At 51.3% G+C, this 19,251-nt stretch overlaps 6 protein-coding genes across 6 annotated transcripts; 4 read left to right on the top strand and 2 right to left on the bottom strand.

The window, feature by feature from the left end:
* Positions 1-612: 612 nt before the first annotated feature.
* PV10_05013 (NADPH-cytochrome P450 reductase) lies at positions 613-4,194 on the top strand. Its single transcript, XM_016369613.1, has 2 exons — positions 613-3,019; positions 3,073-4,194. Exons 1-2 carry the CDS (start codon positions 1,241-1,243, stop codon positions 3,367-3,369), a joined length of 2,076 nt encoding a protein of 691 aa, XP_016225401.1. The 5' UTR covers positions 613-1,240; the 3' UTR covers positions 3,370-4,194.
* A 230-nt stretch (positions 4,195-4,424) lies between these two features.
* Positions 4,425-6,335, bottom strand: PV10_05012 (uncharacterized protein; the record flags this gene model as incomplete). Its single annotated transcript, XM_016369612.1, has 1 exon — positions 4,425-6,335. The coding sequence occupies one exon, from the start codon at positions 6,333-6,335 to the stop codon at positions 4,425-4,427; it is 1,911 nt and encodes a 636-aa protein (XP_016225400.1).
* A 1,745-nt stretch (positions 6,336-8,080) lies between these two features.
* On the bottom strand, positions 8,081-10,416 carry PV10_05011 (uncharacterized protein; the record flags this gene model as incomplete). The annotated part of the gene is made up of 3 exons (XM_016369611.1): positions 8,081-10,024; positions 10,079-10,258; positions 10,318-10,416. The coding sequence occupies 3 exons, from the start codon at positions 10,414-10,416 to the stop codon at positions 8,081-8,083; spliced, it is 2,223 nt and encodes a 740-aa protein (XP_016225399.1).
* A 313-nt stretch (positions 10,417-10,729) lies between these two features.
* Positions 10,730-12,997, top strand: PV10_05010 (uncharacterized protein). The gene is made up of 5 exons (XM_016369610.1): positions 10,730-10,993; positions 11,054-11,211; positions 11,261-11,420; positions 11,480-12,362; positions 12,416-12,997. Exons 1-5 carry the CDS (start codon positions 10,942-10,944, stop codon positions 12,462-12,464), a joined length of 1,302 nt encoding a protein of 433 aa, XP_016225398.1. The 5' UTR covers positions 10,730-10,941; the 3' UTR covers positions 12,465-12,997.
* A 695-nt stretch (positions 12,998-13,692) lies between these two features.
* Positions 13,693-15,277, top strand: PV10_05009 (uncharacterized protein; the record flags this gene model as incomplete). The annotated part of the gene is made up of 3 exons (XM_016369609.1): positions 13,693-14,125; positions 14,175-14,262; positions 14,314-15,277. 3 exons carry the CDS (start codon positions 13,693-13,695, stop codon positions 15,275-15,277), a joined length of 1,485 nt encoding a protein of 494 aa, XP_016225397.1.
* Positions 15,278-16,265: 988 nt separating this feature from the next.
* PV10_05008 (uncharacterized protein) lies at positions 16,266-19,128 on the top strand. Its single transcript, XM_016369608.1, has 2 exons — positions 16,266-18,152; positions 18,212-19,128. Exons 1-2 carry the CDS (start codon positions 16,595-16,597, stop codon positions 18,853-18,855), a joined length of 2,202 nt encoding a protein of 733 aa, XP_016225396.1. The 5' UTR covers positions 16,266-16,594; the 3' UTR covers positions 18,856-19,128.
* Positions 19,129-19,251: the final 123 nt, after the last annotated feature.

The raw sequence follows: 19,251 nt of genomic DNA, 5'->3' as shown, positions 1-19,251 counted from the left end.
TGTGACAGTCTCTAACATCTCGAGTCGGGAATTTACGCCGGTAAAATGTCTTCGGAAACATCAAACTTTATAGAGGCAATGCACGCCGGATTATCAGAAGGTATTTGGTCCGACGGGACAATGATTTGGTAGCATATGATCATGTGCAGGTGTGCATGGAAGGATGTAATGGGACAGCCGATGGATTGATGGGTAACCGGGAATAACGGGCACCCGAGAGGCCTCCGGACACGCTGCGAAGTGAGTCCGCGAATTCGAGCGTGGGGAAGGTCTAACAGTGGAACGGTACCCAGGCCGCCAGGCGTACCAGGAATACCCGGAGAACGTGTGGGTTTGGGTTGGTGGGCGATTGTGAGGGGTAACAGAGGCACAGAGCTTCTCACTCTTCACCTTACATCGACCCCACGGAGACGTCCGCATCTTGGTGAGTTCAGCTTTCTTTGTGCGTCTAGGCAATTCCGCGGTGATGGGCCGCTGGTTACTGGGTGCTACTGGGCCTTTGGGTTACGAGGTTGCCACCATAGGGTGGTTACCTTACTTTGGTCACTTGGTGGTATCTCTAAGTAAGGATGGCAGTTGGTCTCGCCATTTACGGCCCCCCACCATCCAGATCACGGCAATCATTTCGATTCCTGATTCCCCTGCCCGTTGGCTTCTGTCTCGACGACTCTATTTCGGACTTGGGACACACACACTTACTTCTTGTCTTGGGGACGGAACGCTGAAGAACTCTTTGGATTTACATTGACGTCCACGACTTTCCCGTCCTTCTGCTGAAGGATTCGTCCTCATCTTTATCTTTATTCCCAAGCTGGGCCCTCATATATCTTCTCGAGCGATAGAACCACGTGTCCTCTTCTCCTTCCTGTCCTTTTGCTGCAGTAGACTCCTCTGCACTGTACCGCACAGTGTGTTTGGACTTGGTCGCTTTGGTGGTCGATTCACCTCCACTTCTCCTTCCTCCCACAGGGGTCTCCGGCTTGGCAAGTCAGGCCACAGACGTTTATCTTTATCCGACTTCGCTCCGTCTGTTTTCCTACTGCCCACACCAATCTGATTGCCCATTGCTGCACCTGGACCTAAGGACACATCTTGCAATCCAGTGTCCGACCACTGGTTTGGCAATTTCTTGCTGTCGTCTGTCTCTTCTGCAATTGTCGCTCCTCCACGAGATCCTTTATCCAGTCCATCGCCCAGCCTCCCCCTACCTGCCTCCGCAGTTCCTCTCCCCACCGCTACGATGGCTCAAGTCGACACCCTGGACATTATTGTCCTGGCCCTCCTTCTCGTGGGTAGCATTGCATACTTCACAAAAGGCACATACTGGGGCGTTCCCAAGGATCCATATGCCAGCTCCAACCTCAATGGCAGCGCCACCAAGAAGGGTTCCCGCAACATTGTGGAGAAAATGGACGAGTTGAACAAGAACTGTGTCATCTTCTACGGCTCTCAAACCGGTACCGCTGAAGATTATGCCTCTCGCCTTGCCAAAGAAGGTCATGCTCGATTTGGTCTCGCAACCATGACCGCGGACTTGGAAGATTATGATCTGGAGAATCTTGATACCTTCCCAGAAGACAAAGTCGTTTTCTTCGTCATGGCTACCTACGGTGAAGGTGAACCCACTGACAACGCTGTCGAGTTCTGGGAGTTCATTAATAATGATCCTCCCTCTTTTTCTGAAGCCTCCGACGAAGCTCCCCTGTCCAAGCTGAAATATGTCGCTTTTGGTCTCGGAAATAACACCTACGAACACTACAACCTCATGGTCCGCAATCTTGACAAGATTCTGACAAAACTAGGTGCTGAGAGAATTGGCACCGCAGGCGAAGGCGATGATGGTGCTGGTACTATGGAAGAAGATTTCCTCGCATGGAAGGAACCCATGTGGGCTGCCCTGTCGGAGAAGATGGGTCTCGAAGAGCGAGAGGCTGTCTACGAACCCGTCTTCAGCGTCGAGGAGAAAGAAGACCTGTCCGTCGAAGATGAGACCGTCTATCTCGGCGAGCCCAACAAGAATCACCTGGAGAACGCTCAAAAGGGCCCTTATAATGCTCACAACCCTTTCATTGCACCCATTGCCGAATCCAAGGAGGTCTTCACTGTCAAGGACCGAAACTGCCTCCACATGGAGATCGACATTTCCAACTCTGGAATGACCTACACCACGGGCGATCATATCGCCGTCTGGCCCACCAATGCCGGCCTCGAGGTCGATCGCTTCCTCAAGACCTTTGGCTTGGATGCCAAGAGACACACCGTCATCAGCCTCAAGGCTATCGACCCTACCGCAAAGGTCCCCTTCCCAACTCCCACCACCTACGACGCTGCCGTCCGCTATCACATGGAAATTTGTGCCCCTGTCTCTCGTCAATTCGTTGCGACTTTGGCTCCCTTCGCTCCAACCGAGGCTGCTAAAAAGGAAGCCGCCAAACTTGGTTCCGAGTCTGAGTACTTTAAAGACAAGATTTCGTCTCAAATGCTGAACATTGCTCAAGCTCTTGCTACCATCACCCCAGAGCCCTGGACAGCCGTTCCCTTTTCAGCCCTGGTTGAAGGTCTCAACAAAATTCAACCTCGTTACTACTCCATTTCCTCCTCATCGGTCGTCCAGCCACAGAAGATCTCCATCACCGCCGTCGTCGAGTCTATCCGTGTTCCTGGGGCTGGACACATTGTCAAAGGTGTCACCACCAACTATCTCCTTGCTTTGAAACAGAAGCAAAATGGCGATCCCAACCCGTCCCCTCATGGTCTGACTTATGAGATTACTGGGCCTCGAAACAAATACGATGGAATTCATGTTCCTGTGCATGTGCGCCATTCCAACTTCAAGCTACCATCCAACCCAAGCAAGCCGGTCATCATGGTTGGCCCTGGTACAGGTGTCGCTCCTTTCCGTGGCTTTGTTCAAGAGCGCGCAGAGTTGGCCAAACGAGGCGAGGATGTCGGAACCACTGTTCTCTTCTATGGGTGCAGGAAGCCTAGCGAGGATTGGCTCTACAAAGAAGAGTGGGAGGTAAGATGCTCTCACACCCGATTGTTGCACTCCAGCTACTAACGATGCCGCAGACTTATAAGCAAGCCCTCGGAGACAAACTCGTCATTTTCAACGCATTCTCTCGGGAAACCTCCAAGAAAGTCTACGTCCAGCACCTCATCAAAGAAAATGGCAAGCTCGTCAACGAGCTACTCCAGCAAAAGGCCAATTTCTATGTCTGTGGTGATGCCTCCCATATGGCCCGTGAAGTCAACGAAGTCCTTGGTCAAATTATTTCTCAAGAGAGAGGAATCGATGAGAAGAAGGCCGAACAAGTCGTGAAGAGCATGCGCAGCAGTGGTGTCTATCAGGAAGATGTCTGGTCATAAACAATTCTCCCCAGACACCCCAGAGGCTCACCTCGGCTGTCAGTCTTGGAGTCAGAAGCGCAGAGACATATCACATGCACCCCGTCTAGAATTATTACCCTCCACCCTCTATGACACTCGGGACACTGCGACATCAGTCTGTCACCGCAGCGTCGTGAGCGTTCAACTTGTGTCCTCGGTGGCGCGAACAAAAACCTTGTCCCGCGACACGCATTGATGGGGCCAGGGTGCAATGACTGGGATCCTAAGGAAAGGTGATGGTGGGGTTGAAGAAATTGAGGTGGGGTCTGAAAAGTCTCAAGGCTGACGTCCCGTGCCTCTTCTTCGTCTTCTGCGGGACAGATCCGGAGTGCGGAATTCATTCTCTCCTCTCCAACTTGGACATTCCGACTTGGCGTTTTCCTTTACCCCAGGGAACCACCACGGCCACCTCCAAACTCCGCGATCTTGATGCACTCTCGATGCCATGCTGGCCAATCCTGCAGGATCCCATTGCAAAATTTTTCTTGGTGTCTGGAGGCTTTAGAACTTGCATCCTGCACCCCACCGGCAATGAGAGGAATGCCTTTGAGTGTGAGTCCAACGCGATCCATGTCTTCAGCAAGTCATACGTACATGCTTCAATTTTCTGCGCGCTTGTTGGTTTGGAAATCCGGTATTCATGATTTGGTAGATGTATAGCCTTAGTCGTTACCTTGCACCTTGATCTAGAGTCACGATGAGATACACGCGACCCGTAGCAACGACAAAGCTCAAGCTTCGGTTGTTCGCACGGATTGTACACGCCCCCAGATAGCTTAGTCAATTCATCATTCTCCCGCTTGAGGTTCTTTCTGGCCGGTGAAGTGACGTGGACTTGAGGTCTGTGACAGAACAGATGGTGTCGTCCTGATGCGAAACTCGATGATCTGTGGGTTGTGGCGCACGCGCTCCCTCTGTGAAACTCGCTGTGAGACTCGGTGGCTAGGTGGCAAGTCATCCATCATGACAAAAAAATCTTTGAAGAACAGCATTTCATTTCGCCTAAATAGCTGTCTTGTCGAATCGTAGGTTCGTCAACGTTGTTCGTGATCGTCGTCATTGTCGTCGTCATCATGCGCAGGAGACTGCGGATTGTCCGAGCCGTGGTCTAATTCGGTTCCATTCGTGGCGTTGACAATAGCTGCATCAGCGCCATCGTTGCCATCCATATCCTCAGCGCACCAATTCAGCTCTTGCAACAAGTCCTCCATCTTCACATCAATTACTGCTGATCTGGTGTCCTCGATCCCAAAGCCCACCAGGACGTCGTCGTCGATAAACCCATGGTATCCACTCCCCGGTGTCATCCAATTGATGCTAGTGACGAAGAACATCTCAGTGTGTCCCTTCGGCAGCAAGGCGTCGTCAAAAAGACGCCAGTAGATCGCATCGGTTTTGCGAGTCAGCATGTCACGACCGTTGATCCATAGAGCGCGCCGTGACACCGCCAAGACATTAAACGGCGCCGTGGCGTTGAAGATCAGGGCATAGGGGTGGTACAACGCATGTGACTCGTAGTACTCTTTGTGTTGGAAAATGGCCATGACCACGGTGTTGGACGATGAGGGGACGCATTCAGGGTCGTCCCGTGAGCACAGTGTCACCAGAAGAGAGTTGCTACTTTGGTGGATAGCGTTCACTTTGATGCCGGGACTTGTGTGCGTGTAAAGCGATAGATTGGGAAGAAGCCTCGACAGACACGTTTGGTCCTCTTTGGGAGACAGGTTGCTTGAAACTGAGCCATTCGCGAACAAAGTTGTCAGCACACGCTCTGGCCATAGATCCTGATGAACGTATGTGCTTCCTTCCAGATCCCAAAACAGAAAGTAGTTCTTCTCAATGTGATCATATGGTGGTGGACGCTGGATATCAACGGGTTCGAGAAATTCCTTTGGCTCGGCCGAGAAGAGTGTGTCTTTGATGTAGGATATTGCGTCGAGTTCTGGTACCAGTGCCCGAAGGTCATGCACCCACATGCCGTGACAAGAAAACGCCGAATGTGATCCGTACGTTATATACGGAGCTTCCGGTCCGTAGAACATCCGGACATCGTGCGGTCCATATAATTCGTCGCCTTTGCAGGGTGGCGTGGGTTCGATGGGTAAAAGGCTCGGCATTTCAATGCAATATAGCAGTCCTTCTTCGTACACCGCGTTACAAAACACCACCTGCGAATGCTTGAAGGCTTCGCCAATAGCTTGTCGTTGTGCAGCCATGATGTAGATGCCGGGCACGGTTGGATGTGGTAATATGCTAGGGTTTACCCCCTCGATTCCATCGCCCCAGTGAATCCGGGAATATTTGCCATCTGGGGTTGAGATTGACGAAATCTCTCGATACATTGTTTCGTTCATCGGAGGCGTGTATTCCTTGATAGTCATGGGCTTGAGGGAATTGGGTGTAGTGATTTCTGGGCCGGTGAGTTGTGGGTCAAAAAGCTCTGGTGTCGTGCCTTCTGGTGTCCTGAGTTGGGGCGTGGTGAGGTCGGGTGCGCCGAGTTCGGGCGCGGCGACACCTGGTGCGATGCTTTCTGGCATATTGAGTGCTGGCTGAGCGAGTTCTGGCACGAGGACTCCTGGTGCTGCAACTCTGGGCGGGGCATTTTCTGGTGTGGTGAACCCAGGTGCTGGAAGTTCCGGCTCTGTGTGTCCTGGAAGGATCGCTCCTGGTTTAGGGGGTTTTAAATCCAGTGGTCGGAACCTTGAGCCTTCAGGTCTCATCGGAGGTGGTACTGGCGCATGCCCGACATGCTGTGCAAATGACTTATCAAGTGGTTGAGGCGCCAATGGCGGAGAAAATGGTTGAGAGGTACTGGTAGAGGCGGGACCGAGGGTACGGTTCCAGTCTGGGATCCAGATATAAAAAGCAAGGACCCACAGCACTCCGCTGATAAGTATCGTCAGCTTTCGGCCGGCGACGACATTTTGAAGTCTCTTGGAGATCATGTTCCCCTGCGAAGTCCAAGTCTTCAGGCGGCGAGGCCAGGCCTCAATTAGGAAGCCAGAGGCGGTATGAATAGCACTTTGGCCAGAACCTCGGTTGCTTGAGACAGATCAACTCGTGAAGTGGTTAAATGAATAGTTGACACTGGCGTGATGATGTTGCATCAAAATCTGTGAGTGAGATAGGAATCTTGCAACAGGCAATACCACGAGACAAATAGTCTCCGGTACACAGGTTGTGCTTGCACAGCTCCTGTTTTTGAATGATACAACCGATGTGTAAGTGTTGAAGCAGCCGCACGAAGTAAGTAGGGGGGAATCTGGCAATAGTCTTTGAGCTCATACAGGGATACGAGTCCACTTCATTCGGTTTTCGAAGCCTCATGGCGGTGCCACTTTTCTCTCCTTGGGTGGGAAGGACATCTCTGCCTCGTAGTTTGTGTATACGTAGGAAGAAGGGTGCCAAACGCAGCGAAACCTGTGTTTGCGTTGGCAGGTAATCAAAGGCTCAGGAACCCAATATAGCGAGGTTTCCTCCTCCGAGTTATAGCACGTAAGCTGGAATTCGCTTTGAGGAAACCTAATCGTTGGAGAGATGAAACTTCACGGAACATAGATTAACCTCGAAACGGGTGATGGAAAGGTCCGGCCAGTTGGGTCCTTTACATTCAGTGGCGTCCAGGGCTCGTACTAGAACAGGAGTCGTTCCTGTTGGGCGTAAGGCGCCAGAGATGAGTCTGCGAATACATGGGTGAGAGGCGGTCGCGGGACATGGGCTATGTGCCGTGTGGCGCATCCTTGCGCATAGCATGCTTGAGTGAGATGGAATGCTGTAATCCTTCAGCAACGCCCATCATCGTGTGGCATGGTTGGATGGAGTGAAAAGGAGAACCTGGACGGGCCAGACTGGCGCTAGTGGTCCGAACTCTATTCTGGGCATGGCCCGAGGCGGCCGAGGGCCTCTCGGCCCCTGATCCACCATTTTAGTGTAAGAGCCAGGGCCCGTGGGCTTCGTTCATAAGCCGAATTGGAAGCGCATAAGATGATGCCGATAAGGGGAGTCCAATTGCAGGCCACAGCAAGATGCTGAAGCTTCGATTTCGCCTAATTTCAGTATGGTGGCTAGGGTCCTAGAATGCGCATCCTCGAGATTGCACCAACACGAAAAGCTCCACCCACTATCGATACCACGACAAGAAGTGAGCCTTGCGAACTTCGTACTCGTAGAGACTAGTTTGGTGATCGGAGCGGGAGAGAATCCACGTGTTTGTGCTTGTGGTAATCCCAGTGTGATAATACTTTGTGCTGTGGTTCGTGGTGATTCGACCGGCCAGGCGATCCAAGGAGAAAAGTCCGTTTGGGGCGACCACGGGTAGGTTGAATCAGCCGCCTAAGCATTCGACTATTGCCGTAAGATCAGACAGCGGCTCAGATACGAAAACAATCCGTCCATGGGCAAGGCAGGGGTTGTGATGACATGTGAATCTGATGTGACGGTAGCTAGTCAGGATCTGGCCTTTCTTTTACTTCTTTCGACTCCAGCGAATGGCCACATCTCTCACCAACAACCTAACCAGGCAGTTATAGGTACAATTGCCGATCAGATTGCATTCGAGTTCGCGATGGATATTCTACAGAACGCTGGTCAATCACTGTGTATGGGTCAAAGGCCGGGTTTCAGACTGCATCTCGCTATGCGGTGGTCAGGATGCGTCTATCGCCGGTGGAATTTTGGGATCACCAAGGGCTTAACAGCGCTCGAAAACTCGGTACAGGCCTTTGAGGTTGGCGACCTCGACGACGCCTTTCAGCATGCTGTTGGTGGCAATGATTCGTGACCGGAAGGCCGGGAAAAGGACATGCTCTAAAGCATGTTCGACCTCTTGGTAGCGCTTTGCCAGTGCTTTGTCCATGGCATCATCTGTTTGGCTGCTCTGCGCCGTCTGAACGGAGTTGTGCTCTCCATTTCGGTCGCACTCTGTTCTCGCAGGTTTTGACAACTGTTCCGGGGCATAGAAGGAGGCCAGCTCCCGCAGAAAGGAACGAAAACAATCTCCTTCGGTCGTCCAATCTACGAATGGACCCAGTCGAACGAGAAAGGTAGGCAGTTTAGCCATGGATGGCAAGTATCCCTTCACCAGCATCGGTATTGCCCCGAGAAGCCCATCTTCCGAGATCTCAAGGGAAAAATATTCCGAAAGCATTTGTCTGCGGTGAACCAGTTGATCATAAACACGTTGTATGACTTCTTCCTTTGGCAAGTCTGCACAATCGGGAGAATGGTGTATTTCGTGCTGTGCGCCGATATCGAGGAGTTCCCTGAGGTCCAAGGGGGGATCAAACGTGATCAGGCCAAAGTTGCCAAAGTCAGTCAGCCCGACCTGGTAGAAGAACTCGGCTGATATTAAGCCGTAGTCCACCAGGTAGAGCTTGACGCCAGACTGAATTGCTACTAATCTGCGGTTGGTATCAACCAGGCCAACATAAGTCAGCGATGCAAATACTTCTGTGAGGGCATTGTGCATGGACTCGCGAACCGTGGCGCGAAGGTCTTTGACCGAGGTCAGGCGAACATTGACAGGCTCCCTCAGCGTGGTAGCGAACTGAATCCCATCAGTCTGGTCCGTGATGGTATCTCCAGAACTGGTAGTCGTGAGAGCTGGGGGGAGCATCGAAGTGATCTTACGCAATCTTGAATCTGTGCGAACCAAGTTGTTCTCATAAGGCCTTCTGTTGGAAGATTGCCTTCGTGGTTGGCTATCTGAGGTTTCGACTTCCTCTTGTAGAATAGAAGTCCTGGGACTAGCAGAGGTTGCAGGTCCGACACCCGGGAGAAGGGTCTGTGTCTTAAAGGTACGGCTGGTGTCAACTTTGGACAGGCGCTCCCGAATATCAGAACAGACAAGCTCAATAATTTCGTCTTCGTGTAGGAAATGCACCTCTCGCTTTGTGGGATGAACGTTGACATCGACTCTAGCAGGATCGATTTCGAGGCTGAGATATATAAAGGGGTGACCGCCTTTCGGGAGAAATGCTTGGTAAATCTGTTCAATCGCTTTTTTGACGGCCGAAGATTCGACGGACCGGTTGTTGATGAACAGGAGAAATGAGGTCCTTTTGACACTGTAATTCGCATTGGTCACATAACCTGATGCGCGAAATCCCCATCGGTCATCCTCGACGCTCAACTCAATGAGCTCCTTCGCGATGGCACTGCCATGGGCTTGCCTGATCCTATCAAGTTTGGTAGCGGCGGAAGCTACAGAGAAGCCAGCGCCGGTCTCGCCATGCTTCTTAATGCTAAAAGCAACTCCCTCGCGGTGAACGGCGTACCTGGTGACGACATCGAGGACTTTGGCATACTCATCGGAAGGGGAGCGAAAGGCTCGTCGGCGATTCGGAACGTTGTAAAACAGATCTTCCACCGTGATCTGGGTGCCAGGACGCCCAGCACAAGGCTTGGGTTCAGGACTCTGGCCTGGCTTGGGTGAAGTCAGACGTCCATCAGCATAATGAGCTTGCCAAGCACAGCTCGAACTCGCCGTCCTGGTGGTAACTCTCAGATGCGCAATGTGGCTGATGCTAGCAAGAGCCTCGCCTCGAAAACCATAGGTACCAATCGACATGAGATCTTGAAAGTCTTTGAGTTTGGACGTGGTGAAGCGCTCACATAGGATGGGCAGATCATCTTTCTACATAGTTTTAGCAGTGCCACGGGGACATGGATTGATGTATTGGGGATTTACCTCGATGCCGTGTCCATTGTCGGTAATTTGCAACAACTTTAACCCGCCGTCCTTCACTAAAATTTCAATGGCAGTGGAACCAGCATCAATCGAGTTTTCGAGCAACTCCTTCAGAGCATGCATGGGGGCAACAATGATCTCTCCGGCTGCGATCTTATTAACGACATCTTGGTCGAGAGCCTGTGTATGATGTCAGTTGAAAGGCAATGGCGACGATGGCGCAGGCAGTCACGACGTGCCTTGATTCTTCTTGGGGCCTCGAGGAGACCGGCTTCTTGAGCATTTCGCTTTACCCCACGGGACGTAGTCATGTCATCGGTGTCCATGCTATCAGCCATGCTTCATATGAGGCCGATGGCGTTGATAGCAGATTGACAACCATGAGATTAGATATGAAGAATAAATGTCAATTTGTTGGGAGCAGGAGGCAACACTGTGGGCCCATCAATTTGAGGGAAGGTGCTCTCCAGAGGTTCGCCATGTTTGTTGCGGCAGGGGCGACACAGGACTTGTGGGGAGAGCGCCTTCCTGCATGGCGTATCAACCACTTCTCGGGGAACCTGCCATGATAAGATGCCCTGGTTTGGCGACGTCACATGTTAACTGCCCTGAGCAGATCCCTCATCCTTCGCATTCCGAGTCCAGTCTTTCCCCAGATTCTTGCTGCGACCAATGGTACATCCATCACTTTCAGCAGCCTGGTCTACTCACTTGACTTGTTTCTTGTCTCAAAAACACCTGCCAACGTGTCTTGAGACTGCTTGAATTGACACTCCAGACATTCAACACTGACCCAAAAGATCCATGGCCCCCCCATCATTATCATTATAGCACCGACTCGAAAAGCTGTCCCTTCTCTAAACATGGCGATGAACTTTGTGACATTCAACCAGGACTACAGCCATCTCGCTGTCGGTATGTCAAGCTGGGGCTGGGTTACTCTTTGACCAGGGTTCTTCTAACGACATCTCATAGGGACCTCTCGAGGCTTTCGTATCTTCACCACCGACCCCTTTGCGAAATGCTTCGAGTCAAGAGATGCCGGCAACATTGCCATCCTGGAGATGCTATTCTCTACCTCCCTCGTCGCCCTTATCCTGTCCCCCAGAAGATTGCAGATTAAAAACACAAAGGTGATACAAGTCGGCCTTCCCATCTGCCTTTCCCACTGACAATTGCCAGCGGAATTCCATCATATGCGAACTTACATTTCCGACAACCGTGTTGTCCGTCAAGCTCAACAGGAAAAGACTTGTGATTGTTCTTGAAGACCAAATCTATCTGTATGATATCCAGACCATGAAGTTACTCTACACCATTGAAACATCCCCAAACCCAACAGGTGGGTCCTCCCAATTGCATGACCAGCACATGAAGCCGGTTGACTGACGAGCACCACAGCCATTTGCGCCTTGTCGCCATCATCTGAAAATTGCTATTTAGCTTATCCATTGCCACAGAAGGCTGCCTCGACTTCGTTCGCACCTCCGTCGCATGCACCACCGAACGCAACCCATGTACCTCCAACGTCTGGAGAGGTGCTGATTTTCGATGCGGTGAAGCTCGAGGCCGTCAACGTGGTTGAGGCGCACAGGTCACCATTGTCGTGCATTGCATTCAACAATGAAGGCACGATCCTAGCAACCGCCTCAGACAAAGGGACCATCATCCGTGTCTTCTCCATTCCGGACGGACACAAACTTTACCAATTCAGGCGTGGTTCCATGCCTTCCCGGATCTACAGTATGGCTTTCAACATCACGTCGACGCTACTATGCGTCTCATCGGCCACTGAGACAGTCCATATATTCAAGTTGGCCCCTCCTACGCACTCGGAGGAGCATGATCATGATTCGAGCTCCCCAACCAAGACGTCGACGCCATTTACTCTGCGACTGAGCCAGAGTAGTGAGCGTTCTCTGGAGAATACCGCCGAGGAAGACGGCGAGCCCGGATCTCCCAGCGCTGTGTCCGGCCGCAAGCCCAACGGAACCTTTATGGGGCTGCTCCGAAGGACGAGCCAGAACGTGGGAAGCAATCTAGCGACCACTGTGGGAGGATATCTGCCCAAAGGGGTTGCTGAAATGTGGGAGCCTTCGCGTGATTTTGCGTGGATCCGTCTTCCGCGGGCGGCATCTGGAGTCAATCCCGGACAGCTCCGTAGTGTGGTGGCCATGAACAGCAATTCACCCCAGGTAATGGTGGTGACCAGCGAGGGCAACTTTTATGTCTTCACTATCGACCTTGCCAAAGGTGGGGAGGGCACGCTGAGCAGGCAATACTCGTAAGTTTTTTGGAGAGATCAAGTTTTGGACGTGGCTGACATGGGATGGACAGCGTTTTAGACGTTCACGACCGGATGGGTGCCTCTGGTGTCGACTACTAGCGTCGTTCGACTCGAGCAGTTGTTGGCGGTAATCTCTGGAGGTACACAGGACTGGTTTCTCTCCGGCCAGGCTAGCGTTGGTGTTTGGGCGTTTCCGGATCTCTTTTTGCGATGAACGAGGAGGTCACGATGGTCTCACGTTCCTTTGGTAGCGGTCTTGACGATTTTGGGGTCATTTCCGCAGAGTATGTTTGACCGCAGAGCAAGGGATTCATCCTCGAGCAAGTATCTCTGAGCGTTTCTCGTTGCCCTCGAATGCTGCATTTCCGAGGGGTCGTCGCGTTAGCGTTTCATTTCAAAGCGAGTAGGCAGGGCTACTGACGTTCAACGGCGATGTTCTCAAGATCGCGAGAGTTAGTATACTGGTGCCATATCACATCATGATTTACGTGATGTCGTCCAGACAAGCAAATTGCTGGGCGTACCAATGCTTGACATTGTTCATATGTGATACAGGAAGTTGCACTGTATCAGGTGATACGACGTTGGCTGATGGGAGTCGTGTGAAGTAGAGAGGGGAAAAGTAAGGGAGCAAGTCCCTCGCTCCTTCCTTCTCGTCTGCCGCGGCGGTTTGCGGTTTGCAAGCGAAAGAGCAACCGACCCTGACACGTTATTTGAGAGCTGCACTTCCCCGCTTCAGAACAGAACAACAGTACTGCAGGATATGTCGATCTACTATACAACTACTACCGTCAACTCAATTGCAGAATACAGGCAGCATAGTCGATGATCATTGATCGATCAACTAGGCTAGCATATATACGGTACAGCATGATGCATATCCCAAGCTATAATTTGATTGAGTATCGCAACATCCCCGCCAAAAGAACCTTTTATTATTATGGAAGGATTTCCTCATTGAATCTGGTCCACTCGCGGACCGCCTGCCCTGAATAGAGATCCAACCCTTCTTCGGTGCCTTCCTCATGATCACGGGAGATCCTCGGCACTCAAAGCATCATGACGCCTGGTGATTGAAACTCCAGCGTGGGATTAATGTTATCATTAAATTGATACCTAGGTACTTTTTCCACTTTTCACCGGCTCTGGACAGATACCGTCACCTGATGTGTTGATGCAATATCCATCCACCCATAGAAATTCGTCTCCTAGTCTGCCCGTATTGATCGGGGCAGTCCAATATACTACAAAGATATTACACGCTATCGAAGTAATGATACACCTATCCAGCGAACTTGCCTAGTCACGAGCAGCATACTTGCCCTTCATGGCGTCCAACAATGCTTCAGGAGGGAGCTCTACCATGGTCATCGAACTCCCTGAGCGGACGCTTCGAAGCAGCCGCTCAAACAAAGAATTCCACGAGGTTGTTAAGGACGATAGATCTGCTGGTGCCCTCCCACCTCCTACCACTGCCGTTCCACAACTACAGAAATGGAACTCACCACGCATCAATGTATGGCGTTGTTTTGCCACTTTTTATTCCTTCATTGTCCTTGGAGCCAACGATGCAGCATATGGTCCCCTCATTCCATATTTAGAGACATATTACAACATCAACTATACTGTCATCTCTCTGGTTTTCCTTAGTCCTATCGTTGGTTACTCATGTGCTGCTTTGACCAACAATCACATCCACACGGTGTACGGGCAAAGAGGAGTGGCCATCATCATGAGTTGTTCCCATTTGATAGCATACGGTATGTCGTGTAGGAACGTCCCGACGTCACTTATCTGACATGACCATAGTTGCCATCTGTCTCCATCCGCCTTATCCCGCATTGGTTGTTGTTTTCATTCTTGCAGGTTATGGGAATGGCTTGGGTGACAGTGGCTGGTAGGTGCTACGAGGGTCTCTCTTCCGTGCTTGACACTGATCCGTCTCTAGGAATGCTTGGATTGGGGACATGGCCAACGCCAACGAGGTGTTGGGCTTTCTGCACGGATTCTATGGACTCGGCGCCGCCATTTCACCTCTCGTGGCCACCTCACTCGTCACACAGGCTGGGTGGGAGTGGTACAAGTTCTACTACATCATGGTCGGTGCAGCGGCATTGGAAGTGGTTGTCCTGGTGTCGGCTTTTTGGGAGGCTGATGCAAAGGCTTACAACGCCGAGCATCCACATACCGTGGAGAACATAAACTCTAGCGAGAGCGATCCTTGGACAATTGAAGGTCACAACCAGGAACGCTCACCTGCGAAATCACGGAGCTTTTGGAAAAAGATTAGTCCATTTGGGAAAAGGGCCAAAGGCACCAAGAGCAAGACAGCCGAAGCCGTCAAGAACAAAATCACGCTGCTCGCATCAGTATTCCTCCTGGTCTACGTGGGCGTCGAGGTCAGTATTGGAGGCTGGATCGTGGTGTTCATGCTCAATGTCCGTAAAGGTGCACCATTTGCCTCTGGAATGGTGTCGACAGGATTCTGGCTGGGCATCACGGTGGGACGTCTGATCCTTGGTTTCGTGACCGGGAGGCTGTTCAAGACAGAGAAGCACGCGGTCGCCGTCTACCTCGTGTGCAGCGTGGCATTGCAACTGATGTTTTGGCTCATCCCCAACTTCTTTGTCAGTGCTGTCATGATCAGCTTTGTGGGCTTCTTCCTTGGGCCACTTTTCCCCGCGGCCATTGTGGCCATGACCAAGTTATTGCCCAAGAACCTGCACGTGGCCGCGGTGGGATTTGCAGCAGCGTTTGGAGCCAGTGGTGCGTGCGTCTTGCCCTTTGCTGTGGGTGCCATCGCCAACGCCGCGGGCGTCAAAGTCTTGCAACCTATCGTTCTGGCAGCCCTGGTAGTCTGCCTGGGTGTTTGGGTCTTTATTCCCAAAATCCCCAAGCAGAGAATGGCATGATCACGTGTATATATCACGTGTCATCGTGTCGTTGCTCATCGAGAATACGAACATGGGGGTCAGATGGGTATGTATACGAGGACATATAACATCGTAAAGCAATGTCTTGGGTATCCTAGGTATGGCGGGCGACAGGTGTCACTTTACTGGTCCAAGACTTGTGTTCTCAGGGGATCCCTTGGCCCTGCAATCTCGAGGGGTAGATGGCAGCGATGAGACTATGACAACTGATGCCATGTCGACCACGACCCAATCCATGTGGTTGGATTGATCAAGTTTGTGTTAATGAAACGTTGATTAACATGCCCCGAAGGCATTAGACAGTATTTTGCCTAGTGAATCTATTTGTGGAATGAGAATAGCCTTTACCCGAAATCCTTGGTTAAGCGTGAGGGGAGCGAAGTGGAGCGAAGCTTTGCCCAAGAAAACCGACGAAGCACAGGGCAAGTAATGCAGGACATGAGCGCCACCATGTCATTGCTTAGGGTTCGATACTACCGAAGAGGAGAGATTACAACAATGCAGAGAGAAGAAAAAATGATTCAGCAAGGGGACATGAGAATGTACAGGATGCAGTAGGAGAACATGGTGAGTAGAGGCGATTCGCAACCTCGTACTCTGTAAATTCTCAGGTGATCGCTGCCTAGAATTGACCATGAGGCGTCACTTGAAATGTGTCAAAAGGGGAATGTCAGCCGGCAAGGCTAAACTCAAAAAAGACCAGGAGGATTGGGCGGAGGCAAGAACCAACCCTCGTACTTGCCTGGCCCCGTGGTGCCCTGGAGCCCGTGGTCCCGAGTCCCCGAATATGTCCCCAGCGCCTTTCCTCCCCAAGTTCCCAACTTTTATTTGCCCCTCGCTTCCAATTTTGGCGCAATTCTGCATCTCGCATCCTCTCCACTTCGCTGAATTCTGGCACTTGCCTTTGCTGGACTCAAGAAAATTCCACAGTGGCTCCTCCCTTAACTCAAAGAAACCCTTGACCTCCCTTCACACCAACTTTCTTCCAACGTTCACTTCCATCTCCCTTTTCTGTGCTTTTTGGATTTATTTTTGAATTGCGCTGTCTTGCGCGACCTGTCCGTGTCATATTGAATTGGCCGTGCCAGACAATTGAGACCGATATCGACAACGTTGGGTTCTCTCCACTATACCCCGTCATTTCGCTCGTTACTTAGTCGCGTCGGAAACGCGTTACCAAACCTCCAACCCCACGCCATCCAATGAATTCGACGTCCAACAAGGGGTCTTGAATTTCGCCATTGTCCAACCGGTTGGAGACTCGTACTACAATCCTAATCCTGCCTTGACTTATTAATGTCGCTGCCCGGAGGCATGTTTACTCCACGAAATGCACCACTCAAGGAGGGCCGATCATTACCAGGTCTCCCGTATCCAGGTCCCTCCAGGCGTGCATTGAGGCCACGACAAGTTGCCCTTCTGCTCGTGTTTTTGATTTGCATTCCTCTGATTTACTATCTATATTCTGGCGACTCAGACCCAGCACCTTCGTTCACTGATCACGCTGATCACGCCACTTTTGGAGGCATCCCCCAAGACGCTTCCATCCACGAAGGCTCAGATTTAATCCACACCAACCCCATCGCAAACGCTCCTCATCAGCAAGGTGGCCCTCAAGCGCCTGCATCACCGGATGTCAATGGAGGACAATCAGCCGACAAAATCCCCTTCAAAGCACCTCCACCGGAGAACTCTCTCAACCAACCCAAAGCTCCATCTGTGGTTGAGGTCGACGAGGATGACATCGTCCCACCCCGAGAGGGGGCTGGGTCAAAGCCTCAGCAAGCCTTCAACGGAGCCAAACATGCCCTCTCCGACGACTCGGTTACCTTCGCTCAACGTGCCAAGTTCGAAAAATCACTCCGCCGTGTCATCGACCTGATGCCTGGAGAAATGGAAGGTCGAGATTTACTGCGTCATGTCGAAGGCACTGGAAAGGAGAAACTTCGTGAGATGGGTCTGCGTGTCCGAGAATACAAAAAGTATTTCGAGGCTTGGGAGGATCTTCATTTGTCCTTTGATGAAGATGGCGGCGCCTACGTTCGCGACGACGTGATCCAGTATCTTCGCTACAACTCCCATTCCTCCGACGCCCAGGATCTCGCTGAAGGTGAACTCGCTGCCACCGTCCACTCCTACGAAGCATATCGATACTTTCTTGTCAAATTCGGCCAGCTGCTCTTTCCATGGACCGCCCCGTACTTCCCAGATCATATGACTCTTCATTCGCATTTCCGCCAAGGCGGTCGAGGCATCGTTTTGACCGCTGGTGACGCCCAGGCGCCTTTCCTGCTCACCACAATTCCCACGTTTAGGAAACTGGGATGCGACCTGCCCATTGAGGTCATGTATCTCGGTGACTCAGATTTGAGTGAAGACTATCGACAAGACCTGGAGGCGCTAGATGGCGTCATCACCCGTGATATTGCGCAGATGGTGAACGACGAAGGATGGAAATTGGCTGGTTGGGCTGCCAAGCCGTTCGCCATCCTATTTTCTAGCTTCCGCGAGGTCGTCTTTATTGATGCCGACAGTCTCTTCTTCAAGAATCCTGCCTCGCTCTTCGAAGAACCCCAGTATCAAAAGACGGGTGCGTTGTTCTTCAGAGATCGGCTTATTATGCCAGAGAACAAGAAGCGCTGGCTCCAGCAGATCCTCCCTAAGCCAATCTCGAGGCAGGTCAAGCAGAGTCGTTTCTGGACCGGTGACAGTGGTCACCAGCAAGAATCAGGCGTCATCGTTGTTGACAAATGGCGACATTTTATTGCCCTTCTGCTTGTTACACGTATGAATGGTCCCGATCGTGACGGGAACAAGGAGGAGGGAAGAGTTGGTGTCTACGATATGGTTTATGGTGAGCCAACAACCCATCTCTACCGTGAAGTTTTGCGTCCAATTTAACATGTATCTCAGGTGACAAAGAGACTTTTTGGCTCGGATGGGAACTCGTAGGTGATCAAGATTATGCATTCCATCAAGGTGACGCCGGTATTATGGGTACTGCCGAAGCCAGGGATTCTCTCGATGGCAAGCGAAAAGACAAGAATGAACATCCACCCCCACCGCCTCCTCCGCAAAAACAGAAGAAGAAACCCAAAAAGAAACCGGCACCACCACCTCCTCCAGGTGAGGAGGGCCAGAATCAGAGCCAAGACGGCGAAGTCAGTACTGACGATAAAGCCGAGGGCGACGTGGATGGAGACAATGAATGGGAGGAAATCGACGAGGAGCCTGATGAGACCACGGAAGAGCCTGTGGCGTATACCATCTGTGCACCACAATTACTCCATCTGGATCTGGACGGCAAACCACTGTGGTTCAATGGTTGGCTGATGGAGAACAAATTTGCGGACAAGAAAAAGAAGAAGTTTGGCACATTTGAACACTATCTGATCGAACCTCATGACATCCGAGACCCTGGAGCATGGCAGTTGGAGGAAAGCAACATGTGCTGCTTGACTGCGGAACCCGAATATCGGCGGGACTTTACAAATGAAGAAAAGGCGCTACTGGCAATGATGATCCAGCAAGCGAAGGACGTTGGTGTTCCAGGATGAAGAAGAGAAAGGAGGACAAATGGTGGGCCCGAAGAGAGAATGAGAATTGAAGGAGATTGATTTCTCGACTGCATTATTACGACATATTATCCTTGCGATCTATTCACAGGATAGGGTTGAGGTATCATTGCCATGCATTTTTGTGTCACTAGGATATCTGGGAACACATTTCCCGAGGAGCGTACCAGGATCAGGGAAAACATGGAGACTTTTGGATATTTACGAGACCTTTTTGAAATGATAATCTAGACTTGCCAGCCGCGAATTCATGACTCTTTTCACTGGTTGAATAGCATCAGAGTGGAAAGGAGTGATATTATGATCTACTGGCCGGTACCCACCCATCTCATCTTCTATACGTGTTGGATTATAGATTTACACATATCATCTTCACCT

The sequence above is a fragment of the Exophiala mesophila genome, assembly GCF_000836275.1.
Source record: "Exophiala mesophila strain CBS 40295 unplaced genomic scaffold supercont1.3, whole genome shotgun sequence".
NCBI lineage: Eukaryota > Fungi > Ascomycota > Eurotiomycetes > Chaetothyriales > Herpotrichiellaceae > Exophiala > Exophiala mesophila.
Note: the sequence above shows the minus strand (reverse complement) of the source record. Positions and strands in the feature narration are given on the sequence as shown.

Bases quoted from the DNA above. Each gene is read 5' to 3' on its own strand.
- PV10_05013 (XM_016369613.1), top strand. From the start codon at position 1,241: ATGGCTCAAGTCGACACCCTGGACATTATTGTCCTGGCCCTCCTTCTC. The intron at 3,020-3,072 runs GTAAGATGCTCT...ACGATGCCGCAG, and splicing joins TCTACAAAGAAGAGTGGGAG to ACTTATAAGCAAGCCCTCGG.
- PV10_05010 (XM_016369610.1), top strand. From the start codon at position 10,942: ATGGCGATGAACTTTGTGACATTCAACCAGGACTACAGCCATCTCGCT. The intron at 11,421-11,479 runs GTGGGTCCTCCC...CGAGCACCACAG, and splicing joins AACATCCCCAAACCCAACAG to CCATTTGCGCCTTGTCGCCA. The intron at 12,363-12,415 runs GTAAGTTTTTTG...TGGGATGGACAG, and splicing joins ACGCTGAGCAGGCAATACTC to CGTTTTAGACGTTCACGACC.
- PV10_05008 (XM_016369608.1), top strand. From the start codon at position 16,595: ATGTCGCTGCCCGGAGGCATGTTTACTCCACGAAATGCACCACTCAAG. The intron at 18,153-18,211 runs GTGAGCCAACAA...CATGTATCTCAG, and splicing joins TGTCTACGATATGGTTTATG to GTGACAAAGAGACTTTTTGG.